The sequence below is a fragment of the Tiliqua scincoides genome, chromosome 3 (assembly GCF_035046505.1).
Source record: "Tiliqua scincoides isolate rTilSci1 chromosome 3, rTilSci1.hap2, whole genome shotgun sequence".
NCBI lineage: Eukaryota > Metazoa > Chordata > Lepidosauria > Squamata > Scincidae > Tiliqua > Tiliqua scincoides.
Genome location: NC_089823.1, coordinates 188,943,074 through 188,960,265, shown reverse-complemented (window position 1 = coordinate 188,960,265; position 17,192 = coordinate 188,943,074). Strand labels below are relative to the sequence as shown.

General features: G+C 44.1%; 1 protein-coding gene across 1 annotated transcript in view; it reads right to left on the bottom strand.

The window, feature by feature from the left end:
* Positions 1-17,192, bottom strand: part of SEMA4G (semaphorin 4G) — a 112,578-nt gene that overhangs the window by 44,197 nt on the left and 51,189 nt on the right. The window contains exon 2 of the mRNA XM_066620935.1: positions 14,500-14,736. Coding sequence (XP_066477032.1) covers positions 14,500-14,617 — 118 coding nt within the window. The 5' untranslated portion in view covers positions 14,618-14,736. The remainder of the gene's footprint in view (positions 1-14,499; positions 14,737-17,192) is intronic.

Genomic DNA, 17,192 nt, shown 5'->3' with positions numbered 1-17,192 from the left:
ATGTGATTCTAAATCCCCTATGGGGATTTAAATTGCCTTCCTATGTAAACCCCTTTGAATAAAGTCTAAGGAGAAAACTGAGGACCAAGAAAGGTGGTATAGAAATACCTGTATTATTATTATTTATTATTAAAGCCAGTTCATGGCTTCAAATCTGGTTTAAAGGCAATCCTGGTTAACAGGCGTCTGGAGAGCCTTTAAACTTCCAGTTTTTGGTCCATGACACATATTGCAGCGTGCACTTTTCATGCGCGCAAAAAAGCCTTCTGTCCTCGCTAAGCCTCTTACCAGTGTTTGTCATGTTGTATCTGGCCTCCCAATCTGGAAGTAACTGCCAATGACATAATCACCAGTTATTTCCGGTGGTACGTCCAATAGGTGGACCATGCAAAGTGATATAGTGGAGGACCAATGCTGAGAAATGCTGTACTACTCCATATCTAAAGTACTGGGCTAAGTACAGTAGCATTCATGGTGGAAGAGAGAGCGAACCAGCCTATCAGGGAGGGAATCAGTTCAGCCTTTGAAAGTCAACTTTGGCAAAGTCAAATAATTTTCCCCTTATTGGCTCTATTGGAATCTCAGGAGGTTCAAACAATTTTTTCCCCATTTCAAGTCTTTGAAATGTTTAATTTTCCCAGAACTGCTCTCTCTCAGAGTCACCCTCTCCCAGAGTCACCTTCTCTCCATTTTGTAGATAAGGAGGGAAGCGGTAGTTTATAACCAAAAGCTGTTTGGCATTTTACAATAGTGTTGAAGAAAGAAATTTTTGAATGTTTCTGTCTTGGAATGTCTGCGTCATATACTGGAATGCTCTACTTTTCTCCCTTGTTGCGATAAACACCTGAAAGATCCAGAATTAAAAAGTTAATTTCACTCTGCCCAGCACAGAAACATGAATCCATTAAGAATGTTTATATACTGCTTTTCAAAAAGATGTTTGAAGCTGCTCATGTAGCTAAATGAATAAATCATTCATGAAGAGGAGCCAGAAAGCAAAAAGCTCACAATCTAAAAACAAATCCAGAAGAAACAGCAGCAAACAACCACTAGAAAAGTGCTGAACTGAATGAGTGAAGAGGAACAGTTGTTCTTTGCCTGCTAAATATAAGAGGAGCAGTGTTTCTCAACCAGTAGTACTCATACCACCAGTGGTACTTGAGGTGATGTCTGGTGGCACTCATAGAACCCCCAACCCCTGCCACCTGGCAGCTAGACCAGCAATGCAACGCAACAAGCAGCAGTAGGAGGCTTGGCGGCCAGAGCTCCAGCATGCACTTTTTGCAAGCTCAAAAAAGCCCTCCAGTCTGCCGAGTTACTGCCCTCTTACTGCCCTGAGTTTGTTGTGTTGTGTCTGGCCTCCCAATCTAGAAGTAACTGGTGATACTTCCAATAGGTGGACTGTGCAAAGTGGTACGGTGGGGAGGAAAAACACTGAGAAATTCTGTCATAAGGGTCAATGTACATATTGTGTCTGGTATGAAGACAGGCATGTATATTTTTATCCTCCCTCAATACACACCACACACAGTGAAGAGATCTGGAACAAGATTGCAGTGGTGGGGGAGAAGGGGGGAGTTTTTAGTCCTTTTTCATCACCATGGTTCTGCTCCAGATCACCCCAACTCCCCATAGCTGTCTGTCCCAGAAGGAAGGAGTCCACTGGCATCAATGCAAGTATGCATGGGATTGTAACTTTAATCTTACCAACTAATTGTATTTGTTTATGTTCCAATATACCATATCTCAAAGGCTCAGGGCAAGTAAGAAGGATTTCAAACAAACTGGCTTACTAAAAGCAGTTTTTTTTAAAAGGATGAAATCCAGAAGCCCCAGTTCCACCTGCCTTAGCCTCCAAACACCAGTCTAAATAGAGAAGTCTTCATAGTCTCCCAAAGTTCAAAGCAGGGGACGGACTGTCTGCCCACACATCAAGGAAAAGGGCAGCAAAAATGTCTGGCAGTGCAGCAGCTGTCCAAGCTGTAAGCTCCAATCCAGGGCCAAAAGTTTATCATAGTAGTTTTCTCAAGCACCAGCTCTTAATAAGCAGCAGCCAATGCTCCATGTAATAACAGCTGTTTCTCAGCATCTTCTCAGCAAGGCTGGGCTGCATCCATCCATCATTCTGCGATGTAATGTTTTGTGATTTACTGGGTCTGCTTAGCCACCCTCGCTCCCAGAGCTATTGCCCGATAATCATGCTGGGGAGATTTAAGGCAGCTCTGCACCTTTAATAATGGAGTTGCAGAGAAACATAATTCAAAATAAAACCAGTCAAGTCACTGAGTCAGAGAACAATATTGTATTAACAGCTGCCTCTCCATTCTCAGCTACTCAACAGTACAAATTTGGTCTTCCACAGATAGTGGAAGTGTCCTCCAGACACTTACAATGAAACTTACTCCTTACCAGCATGCATTCCTCCTAACATTCCAGCCCCTTCAAGACAATCTGGTGAACTGTTTTCCTGCTTTTATAAACACGGACAGCTCCATATGAGCTCACTGGATCTAGGACTCTGCTTCCTCTGTAAAAGGTGCACCATGCCACCATTTTGATAGGCGATAAGCCCAGCTGCAGAAGTCATGCACCTGTGGAATACTATTGCTCACACAAATTCTCACAAGGTGCAGAGTGCAATCCAGAGCACTCGATGGGCTGGCACAAGTCCCCTGCGCCAGCCCAGGAGTATTGCAAACTTGCTATAAAATACGTTTGCGCCTTCTCTAGAGCAGGCTGGGCCAGGACATGTGCCAGCTCCCAGAAACTGCATCCAGTCTCAGAGGGGATAAGTTTGTGCTGACTTGGGCAGTCTAGTGGGGGTGGGTGGGAAAGCTGAACAGAGGCGGAGAGGGAGTATTTTGGGGTGGGGGAGGGCAGTTCGGGAAGTGGATCAGGCCCAGGTTATCCTCTTACCCCGAGTTACCCTCCAGTTGGTGCTGGATACAGCACTACCTAGTGCTGGATACAGTGCAGGCCAATTGGCTTGGTTGTTCCAGAACAAGTTAAGCTTGGGCTACCCATCTCCTCCCACTTACTGCAACTACTTACTGGCAGGTCAGCTCAATCTTCTCCCCCACTGTAAAAGACTTTTCCCCCCACGGATAAGAAGCTGTTTTGCAAGAGCTTTCTAGACCAAGATACCTCACTCCATCCAACAGTGTGAGGCCATTTACCTCTGCAGTCATTCCTGTCTATTCCTGTTCCCATTCCTTGGGAAATGGTTCAATATATTCAGCGCTTAGCTTCTCTGGGTTCAACCCATTTTTCAAAGCCTTTTGGGGCAAGGTGCACACAAGACATAGCGAAATAAACAGGGTGCAGTGGCTTTAGTTTCTCACACCACTCAACTACCATTTAGTTGAGAAGCCGAGAACTAAAACTAAAACAGGAAACTGTGCACACACACACCATCGTTCATTTGAATACACGAGAATGAAAGTGGGATCATGCTCACTCTCCATACCAACATGCCCGCTGACCAATCCAAGTTTTCAAAATCACATGGATAATCCCGTCACAGGTTCACCATGGTCCTTTCCCTATAAAACAATAAATGCAAAGCTGTCCAAGGCAGCAGGTGCATCAGGGTCAGGATGTGTGGCAGTTGGATGAGATCCCACTAACGCCCCCTCCCCCATATTCTGAATAGGTGGAAGTCACCAATCTCAACCTGTCTCACAACATTGTCATCAAAAAGCAAAAAATGTTGCTTTGAGGTCCCTGGTGAAATGAAAGCAGAGAGGTACAATAAAAACACTACTGCTTGTATGTGCATTGACTCATTCATAAGACCAGTTCAACAAACACAAAGTCATCCTACTTGTCTCTCCCCCCAAGTACAAAAGGGCACAGTTGTTAGGTTTGCGTAAATGGCTGTTTACACATCCTATTTTGAGAATAGGAACTGTTTTCCCATTAAAACCATCATGACTCTTAAGCCCACTTCTGCATCTGTAGGTTAACCTCTCTAGAAACAGAAGAGGGATGGGGTTGGGCATGTTGAAGGGAAAAGTCTGTAGTGGGGAAAAAGGCCTGTTCACGTTTTAAAAAGAAAAAAGCACAAAGCAAAAACTGAAAATATGAGCCCTAGGATGGTGAGAGGGACATCCTTCAAAGAACGGCATTTCAATAACGCTACTGTGCACATTAACACAGATAACACCCTACATCCGCCTACTTTTTAAGAACAGTTTCAGAGTTGAAAGGCAGAAAAAAAGTGAAGGCTCCTGAACTAAGAAATCAGTTTTGAAAAGAGGGAACAGGTCATTTCAGACGTTCAGGACTTTAGAGCTGCAAGCCTACCACAAGGAATGTCATGACTGCCCTCTGTCTCAGTACAAGAACAACTGTAAACATCTTGACATATTTTACAATGACCATTGCACGCTCTTTCCCCCGCTTGGCTGCGTGAATCACTCAAGGACATAAGGTTTACAAGCATTTTTCTTTCGGCAGATTTCCAGGAGAAGTGGCCAAATTAACAAAACCTCACAATGCAGCATGCCCACAGTACATTGGGAGAGAGCACTGTATATGTTTAGGCTCTGTACATAAACTGAGTGGTGAACCTGTTCTGGAAAAGTACACTCACAGCATTTCTACAGATGTGTAGCAGTGTTTACAGTTCACACAAGACAGGCTGGTGACAACTGCATTTAAACTTTTTAAAAAAATCACAGCAAGCCAGGCCTCCAAAGAGATGGAAAGACAACTTGGAATAGTACAGGCTGACAACAATGTTGCCTGGATCCTCTGTATTAACTGTGTGAGAACCCAATCCTATCCAACTTTCTAGCACCAGTGCAGCCTTAATGTAACCCCAAGGTAAGGGAACAAATGTTCCCATACCTTGAGGAGGCCTCTGTGACTGCCTCCCTATCACAGGATGCACCCCATTGGCACAGCTGTAACAGCACTGGAAAACTGGATGGGATTTGATCCTAAACTAATAGTGTCCATTCTGGAAAACATGGCTGTATGGAACCAGCCTGCATCCCTTTCCTGGTGCAGGGTACACAGTTTCTCATAAATACTCTGCTATATATTGGAGTAAAACGTACAGAAAAACATTTTCCTTGTAGAAATAACCAGGGAGGTTAATACTCTGTGGTAGCACTGAATATGGGAATATTTGCCTGATGAATGATTCATGGTTGCACCCACCTGTTAGATTGTTTTGGTCACTGATGAGTATTAGTTATCACACATTTCGTGTGCAAATGCTCTTATAGGGTAATAGTTAACACTACACTCAAAGCTCTTACATTTAGGGAAAGATTCAAAGGGATGTACAGCAATCCTGTCTTTCAAAACCAAGTCCCAGAACTTTCCTCCCAATCGCACACCATCAGAAGCGCAGTGCTCAGAGAGAAAACCCTGCATGTTATGCATCTGCCAACAGAGGCTTTCTGTTGCAGTGCCGCTTTAGAGCCAATTGTCATTTCTACCCCCATTATGGATTTAACTGAAAAGCCTAAAGAGTTCAGTTCAAACAATATTAATTTTCAATCATTCATTTTGCTCTCTGGAGAGCCTACATCGTGTCTGGTTCACAGATGGATGCAGTTCCAGCTGCTGAAATCCATCATTCTGTGACCAGCTACAGCCATTTAGCCACCTCCTTTGAGATCTGTCAGGCAAAGACCCACAAAGGAGCTGTCAAACCACATCAGAGAGGTAAGGGAACAGGCCCAAATGCTCCCCTCCTTCCCAAAGCTCAGAAAAGAGAGATCTAGCCAATAAGGAGCACTAGGCCTATTCAATAAGCAGAAAAGTTATAAGCCAAATAATATAAACCCTATAGCTCTCAGAGGCAGTAACGTGGCCTGAAGAAAATGTCCTGAACATCTGGAAGGTATTCAAATTTTGCAAATCAAACATAAGAAACGTGTGGAAAACGTGAAAGTGCACCACAAAAACATATTGATATGTGCACAGCCTAAGGCAGCACAGCTCCATTTTCCTACCTTTAAGTCCTTGGCATTCACTATTAACAATTAGTTCAGGAAAAAAAAATCAGCCAAATCAACCAAGTATCCCAAACTGGCCATTTTTTAAATTTTCTATTCAGCAATTCTGAAATAGCCTCATGCATCATAAACATTTTTATTTCAGTAGCAAAATTCAAATTCAGGTGGTAAAATGAAGTTCAGCAGCAAAAGTGGCACAGAAAGTGAATCCCTGAATGAGCTTCAAAGTCTCTTTCTAAAGCTCCTTTAAGGGCAATGCTGCACCTCTCTTAAGCTGAGCTTTGAGGCTTTCATACTTTGGCTTCCAAATGATCTCTGAAGTTCTTGCTTTGTGCATGCAAATACTGAATCACTGAAATGCAAAGAGATGTTGGGGCAATTATACAGTAGTTGTTTCCATACGGGTAGCTGCATTTGAGCATTTTCTGCTACATAAGAGTCTTAAGAAGTGGCACCTTAAAAACAAATTTCTCAAATTTCATGGACTGTAGTCCATTTCAGATGTACGTCATTACCTTCACACTTTTGATGAAGTGGACTTGCTATAGTAGGGGCACAAGCCTAACCAGGTCTACTCAGAAGTAAGTCCTATTTTATTCAATGGGGCTTACTCTCAGGAAAGTGTGGTTAGGATTGCAACCTAAATCTGTTAGCATTTAACATGTCACAAAACCTGGTGGCTTAAACTGCAAGTTTAATGGTAAAGCCAGAATCAGACCCAGTTCTCCAAAGTCCTGTTCCGATGCTTCACACATTACTCTAGTTATGCAAATAACTCAACTGAGAGTGCAATCCTGAGATTGCACTGGGCCGACGTAAGTCACTTATGCCGGATCCTATCCACATTCCCCAATAGCCAGGGGCAGCTCTGAGCTGCTTGGATCTGCACCACCTCTTGAGGAGGCACAGATCTGAGTAATCCCACTGGGGCTGCTGCAGTGTTACCTGAGCTAAGGGAAGTGATTCCCCTTTCCCTGAGCTGAGCCCTTTTAGCCCTAATCCTTCTCTAGACACAAGGAAGGCCCGCAGGCCTGCCTGCTCCAGGGCAGGTTAGGACTGGGCTGTTAGTTCCTTCTGCAAATATCCCAACTAGACCCTTACTGAAAATATTGTTCAGACAAACAAAATCTTAGCTGTCAACAAACAAAAAACCCAAACACGCAACACAGTCCTGTTTTTACAGAAGAAAACCAATGAAAACCCCAACAAGCCTTTCATCTTTTGAAGATATGGCTTATATGCAATAGGTTTTTCCTCCATTATAAATATTTATTTTCAGAACATTTTCTCCACCTTCTTGAGAATGGGAAGCGTGCTTTAAAATAAAGGCTGAAACTGGCAGGAATCTGCAAGAAGTTACCTAGGTTCACATCATGCACCTAGTTTCTGCAAATGTTACAATCACAGCTATCTAGATGTCTCAATCAGCAGAGACAAATTGCTCTTGGCAGCACCATAACCTACTCTTCACACATGTGGATTTTTTTTTATCAAAACCAATTTTTTGCTTTCCACAAAAAGGATTTGCACCCAAGTATTCTGATTGTGCAAATAAACTCCTTTTTTTCCAGGCAAGGTTTGACTCCATTTCGAGATGCAAAACACTTTCCATAAACAGACCCATTTCTCCAGTTCCATTTGGCATTTACATTAACATTTGCAAATGCTAAACTCACTGCCCCATAAAGGTAGGGGCTGTGGTAGTCACAGCTTGGCTATCAAACTGCTGTAATGCTATTAGTGATGCTTTGTGGGAAATGTCCAGGAGAAAAGCTTATAGGCCAACTGCCAGATACTACACACTAATCCTTTACCAGCTGCAGGACCCCCCACATTCACTGTCCACACCAAGGAATTTGCAAGACTATGGGTCCTTGGCTACTCTAGTTACGCAGCAGGAGGCAGCCTGGAAACTGGAGAGGGGGTATGGAGAACTAGATACTACTTAAAACCAGAGCCTGAAAGAGTTGAGCCTTTACCAACATCAGCCCATTTAAGTCCAGCTATACAACAGTCTTCTAGGGGCTTCTACCATTTCCTATTTTTTTATTCCCTCATCTTTTTATTTGCCAACTAAACCTTTTATGCAAGTAACTAGGAAAGCAATAAAAAATTGCTTTGGACAAGACCACCATCAGTATAGACACTATTCAGCCCAAAAAATATTAGAAGAAACGAACAATCGGCATTGCCACCCCCAAAAATGCTGTGCTATGGCTGGATCACTGACACTAGCCTTGGACTGCCAGGATTCTAAAGCCAGTTAAAGCATGAATGCACTATCTTCAGGCTATACCAGGAAGACATGAGCCCATTATAGTAGGCCAGGGCAAGTGAGGGAAGCCTGCTGACTCCACACACCAAATTCTACAAACAAAAGTTCAGCAGTTAGTGTGGCAAGGTGGGACACTGCAATATCTAGATTTAGAGGCTGCTTTAAGCACAATATTAAAATGGTAACCCTTCTTCACCATAATCCACACAGAGTTACAAATCCCAAGCCCAACTTCTTACCAGCCTCACCTAGCTCTAGGGCTCTCTGAGGCACATGAGAGTTCCCATCTCCTTCCTGAAGTTAAACAAGGCAGCCCCGTCCCCTTTGTATGAGCCTTCAACTCCCTCTCTCTTCTGTGCCACCAACAGGCTGCTTCTTATTCCTAACATTCAGGGACGGGCCAAGACTCGGATGATGTGTTGCAAAAACATGTGTTTTTCGCAACTCATACAGACTCGAGTCATGTGTGACAAAAACTTGGGCACTGACTCAGGAGTTTTATCCTAAAAATGAAAAGACTCAAATAGACTCAAGTCAAGACTCACTTTTGTGTGTGCTTGAGACTCTGTTTTTTGTGTGTGCTTGCTTGCTTTTTTCCCCTCCGCTTCAAGGGCTTGACTTGTCTTTCAAAAAGACTCAGACTCAAGTCAAAAAGACTCAAAAAACAGCTTTGGATGAGATGCAACAGTTGCCATTGTGATTCATGGGTGACTCGAGTCAAGGAAGCAGAAACTTGGAACTTGACTTGAGTCTCGGTGCTGTGACTCTGGCACATCCCTACTAATATTTCATGGGGAGAATATGAGCCACCAAACTTCTTTCTGAACCTTCTAGCACTACTATCCAACCCACATTCACCTGAGGCCACCACTAGCCTTTCACCACTTTTGTATAGAATCAAGCCTTCACTGCCTCTGTATTATTCCCAAGCAGATGAACACTTTACAGCAGTGCTATACAAACTGGGGCGTTGCAACCCTGCAGCCCCCTGATCACGCCGCTGCCTTCCCCCCGCCCCCGCTGCCTCCTCCCCCCACCCCTGCAAGGACTTACTGGCTCTCAAACTCTCCAAGAGAGTTTGAGAACCACTGCTTTAAAGGCATGATAGAGTACTATGGGACCCAGGCAACGAGAAATAGTCCTCATGCCACTCTAGTAATACATGAACAGAGCCTAACTGGCAACCAAAGTCCTCAGTACAATACAGGCATCACGTACCTTCTCCAAGACCAATGAAACACAAAATACGTATTTTAAATATAAACTTGTTTTCCTAACTGATCAAAGGAAACCTGAGAGTTTGGAAGGAGGAAAAAAAGAATGAACTAGGTGCAGTCAGTCATCACAGATTAACAAGATGCTGGTTTCAGGAAACAGGGCTGTTAGTCATCCAGAGCAGATCCTTAGAGAAACGTCCAACTAAAAGCCATTAGGAAATTGATAATTTGCTAGCAGGATCATTTGATGGTTCAGCACATGAACTCTCTCTCTCCCTCATAATCGTTAGGTTTCTTCCAATTTTCTTTCGGCCATTTCCCTTTGTCATATGTTAACTATTTGCATCCCCAACCAAATTGCATTATAAATTTACCCTTCATATTTCATTTTAAAACCTTTATAAAAATTTCATCACAACAGATAGTCAAACACTGAAAAGCAGCAAAGCCTTGACAACCCAATATTGAAATATCTCAGTATTTGTCACCCCAAAAAGAGGTCTATATTAAACACAAAGGCCCGGTTTTCAGCGGTTTAGATGATTAAGGGCACAATCCTATCCTGCGCTGGAACAGGCAAGACAAGAGGCTTGCGCTGTATTCAGCGCAGGATAGGGGCCATAAACCCTTGGCTCAGCCAGAGCAGTGGCATAGCAAATGATCATGTAGCCTGGTGCCAAGCTCAAAATGTTGTCCCAGAAGTGATGTCACAACCGGAAGTGACGTCACACCCAGACTTTTTAAAAAGTGAAAGTTGGGAGGAACCCACCTCCTCTCCCCAGCAGCTCACCACCCACTTGCTCTGTTGCCTCCCCCCAGTTAGTGGCATAGCTAAGGCATCTATCTGCAACCAAGATTTTGTAGCTCCCCCGCATGACAAAATCAAATTTAATTCAGTAAATAAATAAAAAGTTATTGGTTCCATACTGAATCATAACAACATCTCATTGGCACTCAGAAAAAACAGTCTCATAGGTCGGTTTGGAGTTAAGCAAAACCACTTTTTGTTCCACAAGTCAGTTGTGTTTTCATTTTCTGGTTAATTGGCCATAAATTTTGATAGAAAACAGATATTCCAGTGCAGTTCGTTTCATTGCACTCTGCATTAACTTACCTTTCCAATGATATATAACATGATGGTATTATTCATTCATATCAAGATTTTCACAATTTTGGTCACTAGTGTCAAGCTCACCTTGTTGCCCCCCTAAAGCTTGATGCCCGGTGTAACTGCTACCCCCTGCACCTCCGTAGCTATGCCACTGAGCCAGGCCAGAGGCAAGGGGAAACATTTCCCCTTACTTCTGGGTAAGGGCTGCTGGCCCCCATGGGTCTCCTCAGACTTGCACCACCTCAAGAGGAGAGCGGAGCGACTTGAAGCCACTCCATTCTTCCCAGGAACCAGCCCTGCCTCCCACTCCCCACCCACCCATCCCAGGGCCACCCACCGCCCGCCTTCCCCCACCTAGGAACACCTCCCCCTGCCTCCCTGTGCTCATTGCGTCAGCCCAGCCAGGCCGACGCAACCCTCACAGAAGAAGCCAGTGCAGAGGGTTGCATCGGCTTCCGCAGGCCAGCGCTTCTCTGAGCGCCGGCCCGGCTTCCTCCTGAGGAGGCACAAATGTGCCTTACGGCACGTTTCCAACACTCCTCGGCCAGTGCAAGGCCCAAGTCAAGGGCTGTATTGTGCCCTTAGCAAACCATAGGTTGTAAGACAGTGAATCAGTCTAGTGCCTACACACTCCTTCCACTACTACCCTAGCTGAATTCTAAGTTCTGTTGTTAAAACAGGTTCCCATAATGACTGAGAACTAGGAAATTATGGTGGAAGTAATTCCAACAAACCAGAATTGCAATGAAACTGTGGGTTGATATCCTGGTTTGTAGAGATTGCTTATAACACAAAATCTTCTAATTTGGCTGTCAATGATAATTGGGGCTCAACAAACATGCGAGTTCTTTTGTATTTGTTTGTGTATTTTTTTAATTCAACCAGTCATCCACAAGTGAAAGAAGAAGAGAGAATAGATCCAAACAAATGATAGTTTGCTGCATTGTCTGAACCAAGCCAAAATATCCAAAAATCCAAACTTCTAAGCAGCAGAATGTTCATTGTCCTTAACTAGGCAGCTAACCATCACAGGGCCCAATCCTATCCAATTTTCCAGCACTGGTGCAGCTGCAATGCAGCCCTGAGATAAGGGAACAAATGTTTCCATACCTTAAGGAGGCCTCTGGGACTGCCTCCCCACCACAGGATGCAGTGCATGCCCCATTGGCATGGCTGTAACAGAACTGGAAAATTGGATAAGATTGGGCACACAGAAATAAGGAATATATGAAATTATTCAGGAAGATATCTGCTGAAAAATCAGAAAGTCAGCAGTACATTGCTCAGGGTGTAGATGCAAGTCTGTACCTTGCACATTTTCTTATCCCTCTCCATGAATTATTTTCAATACCGCCATTTTCACCATTCCCATAGCTATTCTAGTCCTTGTCAAAAGACCACAATATCTATTAGAAGATCGAGCTAGTCTTAGCCTTTTCAACTCAAGGGGAGGTCGCTATCATTTTCTCCAATCCCCAAACAGGTCATCTCCTCCTTTATTATGTCTCAGTTTTGCCGTTTCTTGGCAGTAGCAAGAAAATGCCAACAAAATGGCAACATATTAGGCCAACTGCTCTAGGAATCAGCATTCGAACAGTGCCATCTTGGAAGCGTCAAAAGGAGTAGGTGTGAGATGGGACGCCAACTAGGTGTGAGATGGGAGAAGCATGAGCGACAATGGGCCAGAAACACACGCTAAGTTCAGGATCTGAGGGTGTGCCATCAGCCTGCTTCCTGTTCAGACCAGACTTCTTTACCTTGCAATCAGAATAAAATAAAGTACGCTTTTCATTCTAACACTTTTCATTATGCTTCCCCCAAATCTCTCCCCCACTCCATAAAGGAGGGAGCACAGATGGTAATTCCAGGGTTTTGTACAAAGTAAATCTGAGGGTGGAAGTAGTGAATACAGTTTTAGACTCCAGAAGTCACCCAGTGGCATGAAGACAGGAAAAAAATGCACAATAACAACAGAAGTTAATAAAGGAAATGCTTGGCTCCCTTCACTTTTTGTGCTCACAAAGAAGCTTGCGATCATGTGCTGGTAATGCCTCAAGGTTCCCAGGAAATTGGAGCAGAGGAGATTGCTTCAAGATGCTGATGTAATCGGACATGCATGTTGAGGCAAAAGACAGCAGCACTGACAGCTCCAATCTGGCATGTAATAATCCGTGGCAGCTCTCACACCGCTAGTGCCCATGGCTCTCTAAGCAGGTTTCCCCCTTCTGCAAGCAAACCAGGGTGGAACCTAAGAGCAAGATGATGATGGAGGACTCTCAAACCACAAATTTTCCCCCTGAGATTATAAGCACTTACCACAAAATGAGCCATGTCTATGCACCATTGTCATCATTATGCCACTGAGCAACCCTGTGGTGTGCTTCCAACAATATAATCAATGGTTGTGTCAGGGAATAGTAGAATAAAACCTAAGCACCAGTGGCCTGCAGGAACTGCACTTGTTTCTCATCCACTTCCAGCTCTCACTCAAGGTGTTGGCCATTACTTTTAAAGCCCTTGCAGTTTGGGCCCTCAATACCTTAAGGACCACCTTTTGCCACATGAACCTCCCTGTTAAGATCTCCTGGGGAGACTCTGCTCTGCATGTTGCCACTGCACAAAGCTCAATGGGTGTGCATGCAGGACAGATTTTTCTTCACAGTACCCCTGGACATGGAACACACCGCCTCCAGAAGTTTGGGAGGTCCCCTTCTCTCTTTGCTTTTAAAGAGGCACATCTGTTCCCCGAGCCTGTGGATCAGGAAGTTGAGCATTGCATGTCTGGTGCTACTGGAATACTGTATTTTGGTCAGTCGCCTTTTATTTTCTAAACTGTTACATTTGTTTCATATTATGCTGGTTACTAATTGGGATTATCCAGTAAAAGCTGGAATAGAAATGAATATACATGCAGATATCTATTCATTGTTGCCATTTTTTCCTCTATTTCTAATCTTCCAAAAAGTCACGGTTGTACAAATACAAAGCCACTTCCGATCTCCTATCTATTGGTCTGGAGGACTGTTTATTCTGAAATATCAGAAGCCCTCCTCTTAAGTAATCTCCCACTCATTTACTGAACCTGAGACAGAACAAGAGTGTGCCTTCTGGCCATGCCTCTTTGCACCCACTGGCCACCATTCCCATGGCTGCATGGAGAGCTTCCAAGAAAACAGGGGCTCCCGCAACTGGGAACCCTGTCATGTAGAATATATGGGTATTGCTCTTTTCTCGGAAAGGCCACGTGGGACAGGAACAGCAAGTATGAGGAGCAGGACTAGAAAGTGCAGTCCTACTTCTGTCCACCCTCGCATTCAGTAAACCAGAATTGCAATGAAACTGTGGTTTGATATCCTGGTTTGTAGAGATTGCTTATAACACAAAATCTTCTAATTTGGCTGGGGGCAGTGGCATCCCACAGGGGCACCATCGCAGACCTTTGCCCCGGGTCACAGGGCTGGGAAGCTCCACGGAATCTGTTTGTGTTGTTACTTTCACCTTTGATTAATCTCTTGATCAAGTTAAAAAAAAAATACCAAGAGCCCCTGGATTATCAAGAGCTCTTTTTAATTATTCTACTATGTATGTCACCATGAAACCTTCGTTCAGTGGATGGGGAACTGTGTGCGCTCTACAATTCACAGTGAATACAGATTACCCAACACAATAGGCTAGGGAGTGTTGTCAGAGCACCCTATAATTCTATTTTTGTGTAAACATGCACCAGAGGTGGTTGTCAATACACAATGCACACCCATAGTTGTTAACTGCAGAAAGCTGCAATAATGTAAAATAAGCCTTTAAAATTCACAAAGGGATAATGAAGGGAGAGAGTACAGAATTTGCATATCAGGTCTATACCACATATACATTGGAAATGTGCCTACTTAAAAGGTTTATTGTAAACTTGGGAAACTTCTTTACCGTTATAGACAATTGTCATGCGGGGTGTGGCATCCAAGTCCATAGCGGAGTGTCTGGAGGCATATCCCACAGCTGTGGCCAAAAAGAGAAGAAGAAAGAGGAACAGATTCCTTCTCATTCTTCCTGGACAACCAAAGCTGCTGCCCACTGGGCAACACAGCCCTTGTCTACAAACAGAGTCCTAGTTTGTTGACGATCTTCCCACTATTTTCTGCAGGTGTCTGCACAGAGGAGTTTCTGAAAAATATAAAACAAAAGCATTTTTAAAAAATAAAAAAAAGATAAACAACTGCCATCAATCCAAAAATTCCCCAAGCTCATAACATGCCACAGATATACAAATTTGTCCCTCTAAAGCAGGGGTTTCCGAACTTTTTGGCCAGAGGGCTGCATAAAATATCTGGCATGGTGTTGAGGGCCGGAAAATTTTTTTAAATATAAAATTTATATAAATAAATTAGAGATGGAACTTAGATGAGTAAATAAATGAATTAATGGGCTCACTCATTCAACCTCTCTGGCCCTTAAAACACCCTCCAGATGCAACCAGAGCACAGTTCCAGTCATATTCGGCCAAGTGGGCCAGAGGCTTTCAGGGGACAAGAGGCTGGCCGCAGGCTGGATAGAGGCTTGCCATGGACCAAATCTGGCCCCCGGGTCGGGGTTTGGAGACTCCTGCTCTAAGCTAAAAAAAATTATGATGTCATATTAAGCCCAATTATCCAAAATAGCAGACACAACCAGGACTGTGGATACATCTGCAGAACCGAGCAGTTTCACTGCTGTCTGCTTACTCATACTAGTCGAGGTTCATTCATTTTGCCCTCTGAAACTTCACCAAAACAGAAAGACGAGGAAAATAGGCTAGCAATCTTGCTCTGGACCAGGGGTGTCCAAAGTTTTTGGCAGGAGGGCCACATCATCTCTCTGACACTGTGTCAGGGGCCAGGGGGAAAAAAAGAATTAATTTACATTTAAAATTTGAATAAATTTACATAAGTTTGCATAAATGAATATATTAAAGATGAACTTATATGAATGAATGAAGGTCTTGAAATAGCTCAAGGCCTATAAAAGGCCTTGCACAAAGCAAGGCTGGCCTTTCCTTTGCTACTGCTACAGCATCAGAGACGTGAAACAGCAAGTGGTGGAGGAAGACCTCATCCCACAGCTCACTCAAGAAGTCAAACAGTTGCCCTCATGCTGAGAGCACTTGCATCGGGCCAGTGTGGGCTCCAACAAATCACTGGAGGGCCAGAGGCTCCCTGGAGACTGGGGGCTCCCTGAGGGCCGCATTGAGAGGCCTCGAGGGCCGCAAGTGGCCCCAGGGCCGGGGTTTGGGCACCCCTGCTCTGGACAAAGAACTTATCCTGCTCTTTTGGTTTCTGCTGGCCAGCTTTGCTTCACTTTGCCTTGCACCCTTGGCACTGTCACCGCATGACATTCCTCTGCTTGAGCCTCCCACTCCAGTTCAGCCTCAACAAGCACTCTTGATCCTTCTACCCCCTTCAGCCCTCCTCTTCCTGACTCTGCACCATTTTAAGTATCCAGCATAGGCCTCCCTGGTATTATATATTGGCCTAAATTCCACATTTTCCTTCTGCTTCATTCGAGGCAATCAGTATCACGTCACACTTGGGACACTAAGACAGGAAAAGAGAAAATATTTGCATTTTAAGCAGTCTTGTCAGGACTGAGATGTGAATGGCTGGGTAGAGGCTCAAGACCGGTCGCTCTAATTAAAAACCCCACATGCAACAAAGAAGAAAGGGGTTTTTTTTAAATCTGGATTTTGGGGAGAAGCTGGAAGCGGTTCCACTACAGCAGCAGGAGTATTACAGCTTTGGTTAGCAATTCTGTCCGTGTTGTTTAAGATCATGCATTAAACATTTGGATCTAAACGTTTCAGCGTGGTAATGGTGATTTATTCTCACTCCCCTCCGGTTGTGGTATGGTTTGGTTTTTAATGCAAGGCACTAAAATTCAAAACACAACACGGGGTACTTAAATGAAAGCTGTAATGAGAGGAACTTTTGCATTTTTATGCCTTGCAACTGAGTGCTTCAATTTGAACCCACATGTGTAATTGTTTGTTTCATTTAAAATCTGTCACAAGACAGGAGCTCCAGTTGCAAATCCTTTTAAGAGCTGCCATGTGGTGGGGTTGGGCCAAAGCATCACACAGCTCCACATTCCATCCCAGTTAGTGGTATGCTCAATAGCATTTCCTTATTGCTTTAGGAAGCAATCCTACACACACTTAGCTGGGGCATACACTTAGCTGGGTGTATGTCCCACTGAACTCAATGGGGCTTACTTCTGAGTAGATATGCATAGGATTGTGCTAGATTTAGGCTACAATTCTATTCACCCTTACCTTGGAGTAAACCTTATTGACTATAATGGGACTTAAGTCTGAGTAGACATGCATAGGATTTGACTCTTAAAAGAACAACACATACATTATCTCAGAAAACCTAACTAGCACCAGCAAGGAAGGTCAGTATTTTCTGCTTAAATCATGGGGGGGGGGGGGGGGGTTAACATTGAGGTAGGCAAGTCACTCTTAAGTCACCTAGTAAGCAACCCACTTCATTGGCCAGGTAGCATCCCAGACTGCCTTGTGACACCACAGCCAGTACCGGCCTGCAATGCTTCCGCAACCCACCAAAAATTGGCTCATGAACCCTAGT